Source organism: Lactuca saligna, chromosome 2 (assembly GCF_052625555.1).
Source record: "Lactuca saligna cultivar CGN05327 chromosome 2, ASM5262555v1, whole genome shotgun sequence".
NCBI lineage: Eukaryota > Viridiplantae > Streptophyta > Magnoliopsida > Asterales > Asteraceae > Lactuca > Lactuca saligna.
Window position 1 is genome coordinate 165,290,726 of NC_136418.1, and position 18,478 is coordinate 165,309,203.

General features: G+C 36.5%; 2 protein-coding genes across 2 annotated transcripts; one reads left to right on the plus strand and one right to left on the minus strand.

The window, feature by feature from the left end:
• Nucleotides 1-238: 238 nt before the first annotated feature.
• LOC145032584 (germin-like protein 9-3) lies at nucleotides 239-1,208 on the plus strand. The gene has a single exon (XM_078981448.1). The coding sequence runs from the start codon at nucleotides 389-391 to the stop codon at nucleotides 1,013-1,015; it is 627 nt and encodes a 208-aa protein (XP_078837574.1). The 5' UTR covers nucleotides 239-388; the 3' UTR covers nucleotides 1,016-1,208.
• Nucleotides 1,209-1,236: 28 nt separating this feature from the next.
• Nucleotides 1,237-12,183, minus strand: LOC145032583 (uncharacterized). Its single transcript, XM_078981446.1, has 3 exons — nucleotides 11,632-12,183; nucleotides 11,242-11,544; nucleotides 1,237-1,403 (listed from the first exon to the last, which is right to left on the minus strand). The coding sequence occupies exons 1-3, from the start codon at nucleotides 12,100-12,102 to the stop codon at nucleotides 1,329-1,331; spliced, it is 849 nt and encodes a 282-aa protein (XP_078837572.1). The 5' UTR covers nucleotides 12,103-12,183; the 3' UTR covers nucleotides 1,237-1,328.
• Nucleotides 12,184-18,478: the final 6,295 nt, after the last annotated feature.

The following is an 18,478-nucleotide window of genomic DNA, read 5'->3' on the forward strand; positions in this document are numbered from 1 at the left end:
AATAGTAAAACATTTGGACAATATAATTGTTTGGTGATTGGGAAAGAGTATTGTTTATTTCCTTATCTTCGCAACTATATTCTTTAAACACTAAAACAAGACCAATAATAATACAAAAAAGACACAACTAAGCAGATCAAAAACCATCTACAATAACAGCAAACTAATGACAAAACCAGCTACAAAAATACAAAGAAAGAAAACAACACATCACAGTTGTTTCTTTGTATGCTCAGATCATCTCAAGCATCCAATAACACACAAGTATATCCCCAGAACCATTCAACTAATCGACAATTCTTATGAACACGACCTCAAAAATCTTTATAAACTAATTACACTATAAACAGAAACCACCTTCATCTACATCACTACAATCATAACCCATATGAAACTATCAATGGCATCCATTAAAACTCTCCTCTGTGTCACATTCATATCCTTATCCATAATCCAATTAGCAGTCTCAACCGATCCAGACATCCTAACCGACTATGTCCTACCACCAAACACAACCGTAACCGATCCAAACTATTTCACATTCACGGGGCTCCGAACACTCGTGGATGCATCCTACCCAATTGCTTTTACAGCCATTAAAGTAACCCAAAATGAATTCCCGGGTTTAACGGGCCAAAGTGTTTCCTATGCTGTTCTCGAGTTCCCAATCGGGTCTATCAACCCGCTCCATATCCACCCGCGGGCTACTGAGCTTTTGTTTGTGATTGCGGGCTCGTTACAAGTCGGGTTTGTTGACACCTCCAACAAGCTTTTTACTCAGAAGCTTTTGACTGGTGACATGTTTGTGTTCCCTAAAGGAGTTGTGCATTTTCAGTACAATTCTAATGGAACTGAGCCTGCTTTGGCTGTTTCGGCTTTTGGGAGTGCAAATGCAGGGACACAGTCGATTGCGAATAGTGTTTTTAATAGTACGATTTATGAGGGGATTTTGGCTCAATCGTTTAATACTAGTGCAGATATTGTTGAAACGATTGAGTCTGGGCTCAAGGGGTGATTGGTGAGGTGTTGATAAGTTTCTAGTTTCTTTTGGTGAGATTGTTGCTTGATATTTGAAAATAATTGTTGATATTGATTCAACTTTACAGAACGGTTTGTAGAGTTTTGCTTTTTTGATAGGATTGTTGATTGGAATTTGAAGGTGTGTATTGACATTAAGAATTTATGATACAGAAATTGAATTATGGAGTTTTGATGAATCTGAATCTTGAACATATATGTATGAATTCATTTGCATAAATGAGGAAACACACAATACAAAGTTAGAAATAACAAGGTAAACTGTAAACACACATGTTTGGACAAATTTATCACATGATTGAACAGAAAATACTACCAATTTGGAGAGCGGCGTTCAATGCTTCAAACGCGATCCTCCAATTTTGCTGCAAAAATCGAAATTGTAATCAATAATATATATATATATATATATATATATATATATATATATATATATATATATATATATATATATATATATATATATATATATATATATATTCAACCGGTTCAATTTTATGAAGGAAAAAATTAAGAACTAAATTTTCGAAAATTCTGCATATCAAGCCATAAAGAAAACCATCGCTGTAACTCGAGATACAACAATGGCTGCCTCTTGTGTATTCGTAATCATTTAAGCATTTCTATAATTCTTGAACCCATAATTATAGAGAGAAACAGAGACTGAAAGAGTATATAGTTGTCCCAAATTACCATTAAGTTAATAGAATCCAACTAGGTCATCATCCAATTTGAACCCATCATGAAATCCGATGTTTTGACCTTAATATATGAATTACAAGCTCTACTGGAAATAAAACAAAACTGAAACACTAATTTACCGTCTATATCTTGGTGTTTTTACCGTTAGACTCCAAACGGAAGAATATGAGTGTTAACATTCTACGCCACCGTCACAGGGGTAATGGGAGGGGCGACGGAGGTGCAAAGCGAGAGGAGAGAGTGACGTGTAGTAGCTGCCAGCGGTGGTGGGGACGTCGAAGGTTTGGGGAATTAGAAAGGACCTGGACTCTATTATTTTTGTTTGAAGGTCTCAAGCATAAATTGAAAGTGAGTGATTTTTCTGATTTATTAATACTTTTCCATATATATATATATATATATATATATATATATATATATATATATATATATATATATATATATATATATATATATATATATATATATAGATTCAAACGAGAACAAAAAAAAGTTTAAGAACCGTAAAAACCTTTAATTTTAGATGTTTATAAAGGGTTTAGGGTTTAGAGGTTAGGGTTAAGGGTTTAGGGTTTAGGGTTTAGGGTGTTTATAAAGGGTTTAGGGTTTAGGGGTTAGGGTTTAGGGTTTAGGGGTTAGGGTTTAAGGTTTAGGGTTACCCTAAAGTTAGATGTGGTTTAGGGTTTAGGGGTTAGGGTTTAGGGTTTAGGGGTTAGGGTTTAAGGTTTAGGGTTACCCTAAAGTTAGATGTTCTTACGGTTCTTAACATTTTTTTGTTCTTATTTGAACCTATATATATATATATATATATATATATATATATATATATATATATATATATATATTCTCTTAGATAATTGAGTTTGTGAGGGGAGGTTACTATAAGATTCAAAAAAACTAAAAGCATTTTATATTACAAGAAGAAAAAACATCATGAATGATCCCTGTGGTTTTCCAAAATTTAAAGTAGTCCCCGTGGTTTAAAAACATCATAAATGGTCCCTTTGCTTTCCAAACTTTTGACGATTTGTCGTTATTGCTAACTCCGTTAAGTTTTGTCAATTAATTGAAGGGTATTTTCGTCATTTCACTACCACATGGATCGTTTATGATGTTTTCACTTATTTAAAAAAAAATGAAATAATATGAAAAGAGGGTCCCACCCTCCCCCCCCTCTCTCTCTCTCTCTCTCTCTCTCAACCCCTCTTTTCCCCTTGTTCTTATATCACCACCCACCACCACCGCGTTTCTTATTCTTTGCTGCTGATCGGAGCTAGCCAAACACCATGTGCTACTGTTACTGCTTGTGTGGATCCATTAGACCAGCACTCTCCGACCAATTGTCATCGTTTACTAGCCCTCCCTTTGAGTTCACGTTGGCATAAAACAAACGAGCAAGGCAGTGGAAGTGCCATTGCATGCCCCCCCCCCCCCCCCCACCCGCTACCACAGTGAGGACTCCGATCACCACCACCTACTGTCTCTTTCTTTCACTGATCACCGTCAAATGAAAAGAACGACGAGGCAGCGAAGCTGCCCTTGTAGCACCACTGTTGCTACAATAATCTCCATCTCCGTAGCACCTCCTCACACCACTTCTTTCCACCCATCGACCACCATTTCGATAATATAGTAGGTAACGATCACCACCAATCATGTTTCCATATATATATACGGCGAGATTTAAGGCCGATTCAGCGAAACTAATAGACCCAACAATCTATCTTCTCCTCCACCTCCTATAGACCACCGCATGTATGGTTGTATCTATCTCACAAAAGTTTTTAATTCAAGAACCAGGGCATACATCTTTTCTCTGTGAAGAATTAAGACCACCATCTCTATTGAAATCATTCTCTCTTCTCCTACACCATTTCATTGTCTATCATCATAACACCACCATAATCCTTTTCAATATGCAATTTGAGAACATAAGGAAGAAGGGGCTGTGATTTGAATCTGTACAGATGAGAAGAAAAGTGCATAGGAAAAAAAGGCATCTCAGTCTTGATCTTCGAAGGTGAAGGGTGGGTCTAGTTTTCTTGAGGTATACCTGGTGCTTGATTCACACGATTTTAAATATGACAGAGGCATCTATCTTTCTATCCGTTTCTTCATATACTTATGATTATCAATTTTTTGTTCATTGGAATATGCCTACAAAGTGTTTGTTAAAATGCCAAGGAGAGTTTTTAGTTGTTACGATCCATATTTGCCTTAAACCCTTTTTTGTTATTATGTGAAGGTGTTTGGCTAGCTCCGATCAACAACAAAAAGTAAGAAACATGGTGGTGGCGGCTGGTGATATCTCACACACACACATACACACACACACACACACACACACACACACATATATATATATATATATATATATATATATATATATATATATATATATATATATATATAGAGAGAGAGAGAGAGAGAGAGAGAGAGAGAGAGAGACCCCTTTGCATATTATTTCATTTTTTTATTTTTTTTAAATAAATGAAAACATCATAAATGGTCACTATGGTAATGAAATTACAAAAATGCCCTTCAGTTAATGGACAAAACTTAATGAAGTTAGCAATAAAGACCAATTGTCAAAAGTTTTGAAAGAACAGAGACCACCTATGATGTTTCTAAACCACGGGGACTAAACTTCAAATTTTGGAAAACCATATGGACCTCTTATAAGAATTTTGCATAAAATATAAGTTTCCAATCTTGTATTTATATTTTTTTCTCTTAAATAATTTAGATCTAAAAATTTTATTCCTTACAATTTTAAAATCAAATTATTAGTCTTTTATAAATTACGATTTTAATCTTTTATTATATTTTAAAATTATTTTTTAGTCTTTGATGTACTTTTTTTTTTTATAGTTTTTGTTATTATTATTTAGTTATCATTTGTGGTATTTTACAAAGCAAGATACATTTTTGGACCTTATTTTTTTCTCTGTTTTCTCAATAAATAATTGTTTGAATCGAAACTTTATTTTTATAATTTTATGTTCATTGTTCCAACACATGGACCTCTAATATTATTTTTATATAAGTATATAACAATCATTTATTAAACTTTTGAAATGTTTAGTGATCTTTGTTAATTAAGATTGCTTTATTTATTTACGATATTTATTATGTTATTATAGTTTCGTATGGAAATAAATATTTGTAAGTGTTTGAATACATTAAAATAAAAAATGTTTATTGATTTAAAAAAAGATTGTAATATTTTTTTTTTCCTTAATAGATTTGAAATTGTTTACTATATTCAATAACCAATTTATCATTTTAACATTAATCTAACCTTAAAAACAAATTGGATTGTAACCTTGGATTTTTGTTTTTCTTAACCAATGACTTACACACCAATTTATGTTTAACCTTATCAATATTGGTCATTTATATGCATAAATACTAAAATAAATTATCAAAATTTTTTGTTTGGTATCCCATACCCGTTATTTTTTTTTTTAATATTTTTTTATAAACCATATTTTAGTATTGCATAAGGTAATTGAGTCTTTCATAAAAAAACATGAGAAGTTTTTTCATTAAGAAATAAATAATAAATTAACAAAATTCACCAAATTTGATTCATCACGGACACATTGATAACCTGTGAATATATGTAAACGAGTAAACTTCATAAATGGTCAATGTGCACTCTAAAAATCCGAGATATGGTGTGTTCGGCTAAATTAGTTGGTAGAGCGTGTAGCTTGTAGCGTTTTGTTAAATACTATATGAAGTAGCATTTTGATTTGAAGTGTTTTGTATAAACTATGCGGTAGAATCTTTTAGTGTCAAACAAGATTTCTGTTCAAAACAGAACGTTTTGTCGAACGCTAGAAGCTAAAAACTTTCAAACGGTCACAAATGCTACATGTCGAACACATCCTCTCTAAGTTCAAAAAAACCTTCTTGATGGTCCATGTAGTTTCTAAACTTTTAACAAACGGTCCTTTTAGGTAACTCCATCAACTTTTGGCTGTTAATAAAATTGCATTTTCATCATTTCACTACCATAGTGATCCTTTATAAAGGTTTGTCTTATTTATAAAAAATAATAAAATATCTCTTTAATATACGAAGGATATCTTTCTCCCCCCCCCCCCACCTTTCTCTCTCTCTCTCTCTCTCTCTCTCTCTATATATATATATATATATATATATATATATATATATATATATATATATATATATATATATATATATATATATCTCGGACACCAAGAGTACAATCACCATCTTCATCTTCTTTATCGCACCCTCTCTCCCTTTCTTAATAAAACCCATATGATCTTTATCTTAATCGGGTAATTATTTTCTTTCACCAAACACTTCATTTTCATATATTAAAACCTTCACTCTGAAAAAATCAAACTAATAAGCTTCATGTGTACGCTTAATGTTCATCAGGTTACTTACCGGTTGTTGTGTTCTACTTATTATATATTGTAGATCTTATAAAATGGGTCAATATTCAAAGATGAATTTTGAAAAGTATTGTGTAGTATATGTAAGTCCCAAAACTGTTCTTCCTTCTCCTCATCATTTAAATCTTGAAAAGAGACAGGTTAAAAAGAAACTTAAACCCATTTTCAAAAATGAAGTATCATCCTTGAGTCAATACAATTAATTTAAGAAAACAATCTTCAATCTGAAGTACATCCTGTAGAACTGCTCCTTTAATTAGGTTACACGTTGAAGAAGCACCAAGAAGAGGTTTTTTGTATCAAAGCTCCATAAAATTAATGAAAATGAATAGTATCACTAAAAGGAGAAAGAGGATTGTAGTTTCAGAGATTGCTTTCCTCTTCTACGAGAACGTACAAACATCAAATTCTATAACATTCGGAATCCAGAAGACCAAGAAAGGAAAGGAAAACCCTAAGTCAAAGGGATCAACTCGTCGAGTCCATGGGTGAACTCGACGAGTCGAAAAGGTTCCGCGTCAAGATTTAAGTGACTGACTCGGCGAGTTGGAGAGATTGACTCGGCGAGTCAGGTCTGGGTTGGGAAACCCTAATTTCCAGACTTAGTACCCTATTTAAGCATCATTTCAGACCTCTATCACCCCCCTTTACCTACTCTCAAAACCCTAAGCCTCCATTAAAGTGCTCTCAAGCTTTCCTTCCTATTTTTGGGTGATTTGAAGCTAGAAGGAAGAAAGGAACCTTTGGTGATTCAAGAAGGGGCAGTAGATCCAGAGTTGGTGTGATATTTCAGATCATTTGAAGGTATGAAGCTCATACCTTGGCTGTTACTCTTTTAGATCCCCTTTCCTAGTTAGATTTTGTCACTTTTGGGCCATTTCCAATGCCAATCCGAGTATTGTGCCTTTGAGGACGAAGAAGACTTCAGATCTGAGTACTTTTGGGTTCTAGAAGCTCATAGTTGTTATATTTTTCCATCCATGGCTCCATTTTATGTCACAGACCACCATTTTTGCTTGGATTTGGTGTTTTAGCTTCATAACCCTTTGCATGCACCTAAAGTTCTCAACTTTATGTGTGATGCTAGCCTTAGGAGTCCATATCTATGATTGGGAAGCAATGGAATGAACTGAAATCGACATAATAAAAATGATGAAGGTGAACTCGACGAGTCTGTTCTTAGACTCGGCGAGTCGGGTCGAAACTCTAACCTCTTTTGGATGCGAGTCGAGTCAGTGAGTTAAGGCGGTGACTTAGTGGGTTGGTCAGAACCAGGACTAGGACTCAGAAGTTGAAGGACTCGACCGGTCGCGGGGTGACTCGGCGAGTCAAGTCGCGATTATGGGGGTTTCTGAATTCATGAACTCGGTGAGTTAATAGGTTGACTCGGCGAGTAGGGTCAACCTGGAAGGTTGACTTTAACCAGGACTTTGACTTTGACCATGGTTTACTTAGTTTGACTTTTGGAGGTTAGTTTGGGACTAAGTGTTATATTGATATTGAAGCTCGGGGAGCTATTGGAGAAGCGGTTGGGAAGTTGTCAGATAGCAGTCAGAAGGGTATCAGTCAGAGCTTCAGCAGTGCAAAGTGAGTTTTTCCCTTTGCGTGGATGGGTCTACGGTCACAATGCCGACCCATGTAGATATGCGTAGGAAGACCCGAGGGTTAGCCCTAGGCACTGTATGCTAGTATGATATTCAAGACCAAGGTCTAATGTTAGCGGGCCGGTACCCAAGGATCGGTTTACATGATAGTTTACACTTGTTGTTTGTGTGATACATGTATGTGCCTGGTAGGGAGGTGAGTGTAGGCGAGGTCCCGTATCTCACCAATAGCAGAGGGTAGACGGTGTTCCATACCTCATTAGTAGCAAAGAAGGGGCGAGGCCCAAGATAGGAGTGGAGTGAGTGTGGGCAGGGGCCCGTATCTCACTTACAGTAGGAGCTTGGATGGGGTTCCATGACTCACTAGTAGCAGGTCAGGGGAAAGGCCCAAGACAGGCAAGGCCTTAGTATAGGAATGTAGTAGGGTATGCTCATTTTATGTGTTATATGTTATTATTATAAGTAGTATGTGTTCAGCGGGCGGGGCCTAGAGACAGGCGGGGCCTAAGAGAAACAGATCTATATCCGAGCGGGGCTCGAAGACAGGCGGGGCCTAGGATCGACGGGGTCGATGTAGCGGGTGAGGCCCGAAGTAGCAGGCGTGGCCCAATATATGCACTATGTGATTATGCAGGGTATGTTGTAGGTTGGGGAACTCACTAAACTTCGTGCTTACGGTTTCCAGTTTTGGTTTCAGGTACTTCCGGTAGCGGAGGGAAGAGCTCGGGGTGATCGCATGAAACACACCATGGATTAGTCAGCCTATGATGTTTTACTCTGATAACGGGAATATGTTTTGGAATTAACACTCTGAATTATGTTAGAATTTATTTATGGTTGGACAATTATGATTTAAGTAATGTTTTTAAAAAAATTTGACTATATTTTTGGGATGTTACAAGTTGGTATCAAAGCCTTGGTTTGAGGGATTCAGACATACTTTCGGGTGTGTCTGGACTCAAACTGAGGAATTGGTATATAAATTTTTCCAAAAGAAAATCAATTTTCGTAAATACGAATTGTTTTGAGAAAAGAAAAGAGTTTTAGAAAAAGAAAAAGGAATTTTAGGAAGAAAAGAACCTTGAAAAGAGAAAAGGGTGTGGTGCATGCAATCAGCCAAGCTCAAGTAAGTTCTCCCAAATTACCCATACAAGTTATGTTATGATTATCAGTTAGTAGAACAACATACTAGATTAGGACTGAGGATCTAGGAAGGATGCCTTATGTGTCTGTTATATGTGCTTTTGGGTTGCATGATAGTATTTGTTAGATAGTAGTAGGATAGCCTGTTTAGGTTATGCCTGAGTATATGAGCTTATGTCGCATGCTAGTACAGATTCTTGATATGTGAATATGGTTGTTAGATTATGTTGTGATTAGATTTTCCTTTGTCTGAATGTTGCTTGCTCTGTGCTTTGTGGGACTCTGAGTGATGGGAGTTAGATGTTAGGTGAATACGTTAAGTCACATGTAATCAGGGTTGAATAATATTAGATTATTGGATTTGACCCTATTGCGCAACTCTTGTTTGAGTCTAACCGTTGTAGGGATGAGTCCCTAACTCGAAGGATTATCCGAGCCTCGTTACATGTGATGGTATTCAGGTGATAGCTAATTGGCATTACAAAGAGACCTTCAGCAGCTGAGGACTGGTTTGGGTCAGAGGTTCCCCTAGGGTAAGCCTAGGATGAGTTAGTGTTGGGAACAGTAGTAGTAGTAAAAGGAACCTGGTGGAGTCGAAGCAATTCTTGAGGAAAGTACAGTTAGATGTGGAAGGTCGAGATGAGACTGGGAAATGCCAAAATGCCTCGTGTTTACAATAACCCTTCCTTGGAAATGGAAACTGACTTGCTTAAGTCATCTTCTCTGACTATCCCTCCGCTATAACATTCAGCGACAAATAAATGGTGGTCGATCTAGGGAACAGAGGGATGGTATTATGATACCGGAGCGATGCCTTTATAATTTAGGGATGAATAAATATAGTCGATATGAGAAAGAAAGGAAAAGAGGATGGAGTCGGTGTTTATGAGCTACGAGAAAGGGAAGAGGAGGTAAGGTAAGGGGTGGAGGTTCTTAGAGAGAGAGAGAGAGAGAGAGAGAGAGATGCTTTGTATATTAAAGAATTATATTATATTATTTTCTTAAATAAGAAAAAAAATTCATAAATAGTCATTGTGATAGTGAAATGATGGAACTATCATTCTATTTACAACCAAAAGCTAACAGAGTTAGCTAAAATATGGGTGACATATCAGACCATCGTTTCGTGTTTTTGTCTGACACGACACGATACGACAATGTTTTATGTAACACGAACACGACATGACACGATGTCAAGTTTTTTTAACTAACATAAAAATGAATCAATTAAAAAAAACACGACACGACAAAGATAATATAAAATAACAATTAGTTTATTTAATTAATATTTAATCATACATAACATGAAAACAAAAAACACATGACAAATAAATGTTAAATCGTGTCAATTTCATGTCTAATTCTTAACACAAACACGACACAACATGACATCGCATTTTTTACACTTGACACAAACACAACACAAACACAAATTCTAATTTCAGTTTCGTCTCAAGTTCGCTTCGTGTCATGTATTTTTGTCATATTGTGTCATCAATCGACACCCTAAGCTAAAAGAACCGTTTGTTAAAAGTTTTGAAATTACAAAGATCATTTGAGAGACTTTTTAAACTTAAGGACTATATCTTAGATTTCTGGAAAGCACAATGACTATATATGAAGTTTTCTCTAAGTAAATATATCTTGGACTTATATAGCAACATGACTACAACGATCTTGAGTGTATCTAAAATTCACCAAATTAGATCCATCAAGGATCTTGATTACTCTTAACCTGGGCAGTTAATAGTGCCGAGATCTTGAGATTTCGGTGGGTTTAGTTATACCGATTGTTTTTTCTTACTGATTAGGTGTGAGACCCATGTATTACATGAGTTTAATTAAAAAAAATATGAAATTTTAACAATTTGAAAAGTTAGAATTTATAAGAAAAATGAAAAAAAAAATTGAATTATTAAAATTATTGAAACTTTAATGTATTGAATACATTACATATATAAACCCTTTCTAATAAATATTTTACATATATATTACATTACACATTAAATGTGGAATTTTAATTTAATAAAATTAAAAATACGATAAAATGACAAGTGGAAAATAGAAAATTTAAAATTTTTAGAAAATACCAAGTGTCCAAATGAAGGAGAAGAGGACATGTGACAAAAAAAACCTTCATTTATTATAGTAGAAGTAGATTCTATCTCTTTTTTCCTTCTTCTATCGATTAATTTTATATAAGGAAACGATCAACTTATTTATAAAGAATATTTAATTGATTGATTAACACATAATTAATAGAGAACTGCCTAATTAACTAATAGCAGCAATATAGAATTAATCTAAGTTATTGAACTTACTAGATGTGGGACAATTGCATTATTAGGTGCAGCAACATGCTGATGCTGAACTGGAGGAGGTTGTGGATAGTGGTATGAGTAATTGTTTTGGATATTCACTGTATGGTTAGCACTCGAGGAACCTGGATTCCAGGAATGAGAGTGGTGAAGTTGAGGTGGCATATGGCTATTATATGGAACTCCAACCATGGGTGACCATGGATTCCATGTCGGCCGGTTGTTATTCATCGCCATAGTTGGTCTACCTGGATTTGAAATTGTTTCATTTGGTCTAGACTTTGCCTCCATTGATTTTTGCTGCATCTGACACAAACAAATCGTCAATGAAGTCATGTGATATTTTGTATCTAAAACTTCAAAAACAACATGAATTATATCTTAAATACGTACCTCTTTTAATTTTGACTTGGTCATATCTTCAAGCAATGAATAATTGTCTACAAATCGACACAAATCATGGTGCATGTGCTTAGGTATCTGGGTTCTATAGCAATCGAGGCAAATACAGAAAGGGTGGCCTCCATCTGGATCTTCCAAACACCCGACACATGTTAAATATGTAGATGTGATGAACTTATTACATTTGTCACAAAATGGTCTTCCGCTCTTAACTATATAATAGGCTGTCATCACTTCATAAAAATCAAGAGTACCATTATTGTCACGATCCATTTGGTTGAAGAAGGAAGAATTTCTCATTTGGGGATAACCTTCTCCTTCTATGAACCCCAAGAACTCGCTTCGGTCTATCTTTCCATCACCATCAGTGTCCATCGAATTAAAGAAGTCACGAGCCAAATTTTTAACATTCTCTGAACTTGCTTCGTAATAAGCCTTGGCCATCATGGAAACTTCTTCCATTATATTGTATGATCCCCTTTCCTTTTGCTTTTGATCTTTTGATCATGGGAATATATGGTTCACAGATTTTAAAACCTTTGCCGATTGGGCATTAATTATTTAGAATGGGAGTTGACTTTGGAATTCCAAAGACTTTTGGTCGTTAAATTTTAGCATTTTTTTAGTTAGTTGTATAATTTAGCAAAAAAGGAAAAAATTGATTAACCAAATATTTAGGTTCTTGATAATATTATATAAATTGCACTTTCATTTAATTAGTAGTCAAATTAAGAAACATAACTCAAGTATGCTACTAAAAGTCGATCATATATCTGTTTTGGTTAATTAAATAGTTTTGTAAAAACGATCTCAAAAACAGATTACTTAAATTTATTGGAAAATAACCGGACAGAATATAAAACGAGTCTTGAAATTCAAAAGGATTATTTTGCTCATATAGTTAGTTGTATTTTATGTGTATTCCTAGTTAACTCTTTATTTGGCCAGTTGGCTTTGTGATTTATGCCAATGATGAGTTCATGGGAAAATACCTAAAGTAATTAATATGGTATTAGAGCGTTCTTTCCTCCTCGACCTAACAATCTAGCCTCCCATTACTCCCATATCTCTCATACTGTATATTGCGGATCTTCTTTGACTCTTTCAATCGTTGCTCACTTTCTTCTTCTCCTGATCTTATCTCCATGGCTGAAACCGCAACCACGCAAGCATCACCACCAATAACAAGGCCCACGCGACCATTAATATAAAGGCACCAGGGGGACAAAAATGACGAGGACGTACGATAAGAGAAAGACAAAGGGACTACTGGTGGTTCTGGTTCAATAATTCTATCAAATACCCGCGTGAGATAGTTTTGGATGCATTGATATATAGCTAATACTAGCAACTCAAACACATTCTTACAACACAATTTTGTTTCACATCACAATCACCTCTCTCTCTCTCTCTCTCTCTCTCTCTCTCTCTCTATTTTATTTATTACCTTGATTATTCTTTACTGTACTAGTGCATCTTTTTTTCCCATATTGTGGTAGAAGCTTGTTTTTGGATATTGAAGATAGATGCTTGAAATTTGTAGAAAAGATTCTGTTAATATCCGAAGTTTGGTGAGGCAAATTAGGAGAACCGATGATGCCCACTAAAAACCAAGGACGTATGATATCAATTACATTTCCACTGGTTAACAGTGCTTCCAAATAACTCGATACAGACCCGGTCCAAGGTCATGAGTCATGACAGTAGTTGCTCGAGTTTTAAATACATTGGATATATAATTAAAATTTTCTCATTCATCGCCAAGAATAATTGCAAAACCATTTGACTCTTCAGCCTTTCAAATATAAAAGATTAGTCAATGAAATACTAGATAGTAAATCAGTCAGGTTTGAAAATAAATAAATTAATTGCTAGTCATAAAATATTATGCTTGTCAACTTAAACCTAACAAAAATAAAATCAACACTGTATAAGAATGAGGGTTCGACTCATTTTGCTCCCTTTCGGCAAAGTAAATTAACCTAAGGTTAAAATCAATAAGTGGTATCTAGATTTTTTTTTTTTTTTTTCCATTTATGTATCATGGACCAAGATGTCACTACAAAAAAATGTCATTTAGTAACATAAAAAATGTCACTAAAACCCCCAAATAATGTCACTAAATGCTTCTCAAAAAATAAGCAACACACTTAATAAGTATCATTAGAAATGCTCCCACTAAGTATCATTAGAAATGCTCCCACTAAAACATTTTAGTGACACTTTTTGCTTTTGACGCTGTAGTTATTAGGTATTTCGTGACACTTTTTTATTTGTTACGACAAAAAAAATGTTTTTGTGACACGTATTTTGTGTGCCCGAATTTTCATTTGATTAAAGAACTTATCTTATTTTTAGTTATCCATTTTAAGATTTTAGTGGTATTTTTTATTCGCCACAATACACAAAAAATATATATATTATGTGGCACATTTTATGCAAGTAAATACTCATGAGATTCTATACACTAGGCTACATATATCTATATAGATTTTTTTAATCTATAATATAAATAAAAATAAATAATTAAATTGTAGCATGCAAAAAATAATAAAAATTTCATCAATTAGACGGAAGAAACAACATTTTATTTTTTCATTTCGATGGAATAAACCATTTCATTCCTTCCACAATTCATGTAACATTCAAGTTTTGATAAGTTTCCTTTTAGCCCTTTAATGAAAACTGTTGACATTTTAGTCCCTGGCTAGCACGCGGGGGCATACAATATGAGTACGCTTAGCGTACTAGCCCATTCTTAATCGCAGGTTTCACCCAAATACGTGGGACGTACGTGGAATACGCATGGCATATGTGGTGCAGGGGTAAACCTTGATTTTTAGGGTGTGTATCCTATTTAAGCATTGTCATAGCACCTCCTGGACATGTTTGACCAACCTCCATCTCGTTTTACCCTGAAAACAAAACCCTAATTGAATTTGGTGAGATTTGAGCTTGAAAGTGTTTTTGTTTGTGTCTTGTGGTGAAGAAGAAGAAGAAGAGAACCACTTGGAGGGATAACTTGAGCTTGTAGATCCAAAGTTACCTTCACATTTGCAAGCCTTTTGAGGTAAAAAGCTCTCACCTTAATGGTCTTTTATGCTAGATCTAGTTCATGGTGTTATTTATGCACTTTTGAGTATTTTGTGTTAAATTTGGGCTTTTGATCTACTCCAGAACCAAAAGTTTTCGGCCTGAGTGAGTTTACGGATGTAAACCTGTTTACAGTTATACACCCGCTTACGGCTGGTGTCAGATGACCCCCACCACCGACCTTACCCCCAGCCTATATATACGGGACCCCCACATTCATTTGAACCTTCTTGGATGAAAACTCTCCCATCCTCTCTCTACCTCTCGACCGAACCCCAAAACACCCTCATTTCTTCCGAAAATCATCAAGAAATCGCCTTTCGAGGTTGTTTTGGAGCATCAAAAATGCGTTTTCATCGAATCCAACATCCTTGTTCTTGAGTTTACGGCTGTACACCCTTCAAATCTTCGAATCTTCATTGACCGCAAACAGTTCACGACCGTAAACCCTTCAAGAAACAGTTCACAACCGTAAACCCTTCAAGAGGCTGTTCACGACCGTAAGCCCTTTAAGGGACAGTTCACGACTGTAAGCCCCCTTCACGACCGCAAACTCCTTCACACTGTGAATCTTGGCTAAAAACCCACTTTCCTCGATTCAACCGAGTCCCGATAACATTCCTTAACAGAAAGAAAGTGTTTTTCTAACACTTTACCTAACGAAATCGCTAATTTATATATATATATATATATATGTATGTATGTATGTAGGTATGTATGTATGTATGCATGTATGTATGTATGTATGTATGTATGTATTTAATTGTTATTAGGATTCCATTATGTGCCGCGTACATCAACCTAAGGGTCTTCATTTCCAGTTTTGTAACTAACTGTGAGTTCATACCCCTACGCTTTTATGGTTTTTAAACGTTTTCAAGGGGAATACAAGCCAAATACAAATGATTTTGTGAACTATAATGAGAGGATTTCAACAAGTTTAAAACTTATGCAATTGATATATTTCAACGATTTCCACATTTTATAAAACATATAGATATTTTATCCCTTTTGTAATATGCGGAGCATAAGAGACACTTTCAAATTGAAAACATAATTGCATAGTTTTCAGTACAATTCACAAGCCAAGTACATAACATTTTAGGCAAACTATAATGGGTATAGTTTGGGGAATTCATTACACAGTTCTTACTGATTCAAACTATATACATGGGCAAACATATAAACTATAACAATTTTAGTTTATGATATTCATTATTACCTTCGGATAACAAGAGTATAATACCAAATAATTATTAAGTATAATTATTAATACTCTACCAAGTTTTCAAACGGTTTCATATACAAGAAGACAATGCAAAACTACACGTAAACTAGTTACTACAGGATTGTGAGACAACTCTTCATTTATACCATTCGGGGTACTGGTAAAATCCTCAACATTTAGTGTAACCAGAGTCTCCTGGAGGGAGAGCGTGAGTGTAACGACCCCATTCCTAGGTATGGGTTTAAATAAAAGTTATTGGGTTTTGAGACCTACTCGACGAGTTTGTTACCCTACTCGTCGAGTAGCAGCGAGGTGAGATCGCGTATTTAGTGGTCTACTCGCTGAGTCCATAAAGGGACTCGACGAGTAGGAGCTGGCAGATGAAACCCTAGATCCTGGGGGTTTGCACCCTATTTAAAGAAGCATAAGCCCCCTTTAGCCTCTTTGCAGTCCATTGAGAAACCCTAATTCATGTGGTGTTCATCCTTGTGTGTCTTGAGCTTTAGAGAGGAGTTTTAGGGGAGAAAGAGCTTGTGTGTATGAACCACTCGGCGAGTCGGATGAGTTTTCCCCAATTTATGTATGAGTGTGTAATCGTAAACCAAAGAAACTCGACGAGTGGCCTTAGAGTTCAATCGTAAACCAAAGGAACTCAACGAGTCACTTCGTGACTCGGTGAGTGGGCAAGTACTTCAAGGAACTCGGAGAGTAGTCGAGGGTACTCTGCGAGTTAAGGTTAACATGGATTGTTGACCTTGACTGATGACTTTAATTTTAACAAGGGTTTAATTAGTTGACTGTTGGGCTACCTTGAAAGGTTGGGAATTTATGGGTATAATTATATTATGGTAATAGGTGGTGGAGCTTTTGACAGTGATCCGAGGGTTGGAGTTCGTCTACCGAGTTAACATCTGCAAGGTGAGCTATCCTCACTATATCAATAGGGTCTAAGGCACCAAGACCGGCCCTTTAGTTGCTATTTCAGTTATTATATTTGTGGTATGCTTATCAATTGTACCTATGGTTAGGTACGTTTCTAGTAAACTCTTTGCTTGCTTTGGTTCTATTTGACTCGGGGGCGAGTCGGTCGTTTGTATCTCAGGCTTTCAGTAGAGAATTCAGGGTGTCGGTAGATGAGCTTGAGTGTCCTTTGCGAGTTTCGATTGCCAACGAACACGGGGTTTCTGCTTCTTCGGTCTACCGGGGATGCGAGTTGGAGATTTTCGGGATATCCTTCCTGGTAGATTTGATTCCTATCCCCATGGGGGAAGTATGTGTGATCGTAGGGATGGATTGGCTCAGTCGGTTTGGCACTATGATCGACTGTGAGGGACAGCGAGTGGTAGTTCAAACCCCAAGTGGGGGAGAAATGATGGTGTATGGTGAGGGCACCAGAGTGGGAGCAGGGTTTTGTTCAACCGCTAGGGATCGACAGTTTATTCAGCATGGGTGTGCCAGTTATCTAGCATATGTGATGGATACGCGGATTGGAGATCATGCTTCAGTTTCAGAGGTTCCAGTGCTTAGAGAATTTGCTGATGTGTTTCCATAAGAGTTACCTGGAGTGCCTCCGGAGAGACATGTAGAGTTCAGGATTGATCTAGTGCCGAGTGCAGCCCCTATCGCTAAGGCGCCGTACCGTCTGGCACTGCCATAGATGCAAGAGTTGGCATCTCAGTTACAGGAGCTGCTAGGTAAGCAGTTCATTCGCCCAAGTAGTTTTCCTTAGGGAGCACCAATCCACTTCGTCAGGAAGAAGGACGGTTCGCATAGAATGTGCATTGACTATAGGGAGTTGAACAAGTTAAAGGTGAAGAACCGTTATCCACTTCCGAGGATAGATGAGCTTTTTGATCAGTTGCACGGTGCATCTTGGTTTTCCAAGATCGATTAGAGATCCGGATATCACCAGCTTAGGGTGAGGGAGGAAGACGTGGAGAAGACCGTGTTTCAGACTCGTTATGGTCATTACGAGTTCGTGGTGATGCCGTTTGGGCTCACTAACGCATAGGTAATGTTCATGGATTTGATGAACCGAGTCTGCAAACCGATGCTCGATCGATCGGTCATTGTGTTCATAGATGATATCTTGGTATATTCCAAGACTCGAGAGCAGCACGAGGAGCACCTCAAGGAGTTGCTGGAGGTTCTGCGGCGAGAACGACTGTATGCCAAGTTCTTAAAGTGTGAGTTTTGGTTACGAGAGGTCCAGTTCCTCGGACATCTCATTAACCAGGAGGGGATTTTGGTCGACCCATCTAAAGTCGAGGCGGTTATGCAGTGGGAAATTTCAAAATCTCCCTCAGACATTAGGAGTTTCTTGGGATTAGCATGGTACTACCGGAGGTTCATTCGTGATTTCTCCAAGATTGCAGTACCCCTCACTAGTCTAACGAGGAAGGGGGTGGATTTTTGGTGGGGCCCTGAGCAGCATAGGGGGTTTGAGACCCTCTGGCAGAGTTTACGCGAGGCTCCAGTATCGACACTCCCCGAGGGAGTTGAGGATTTTGTAGTATT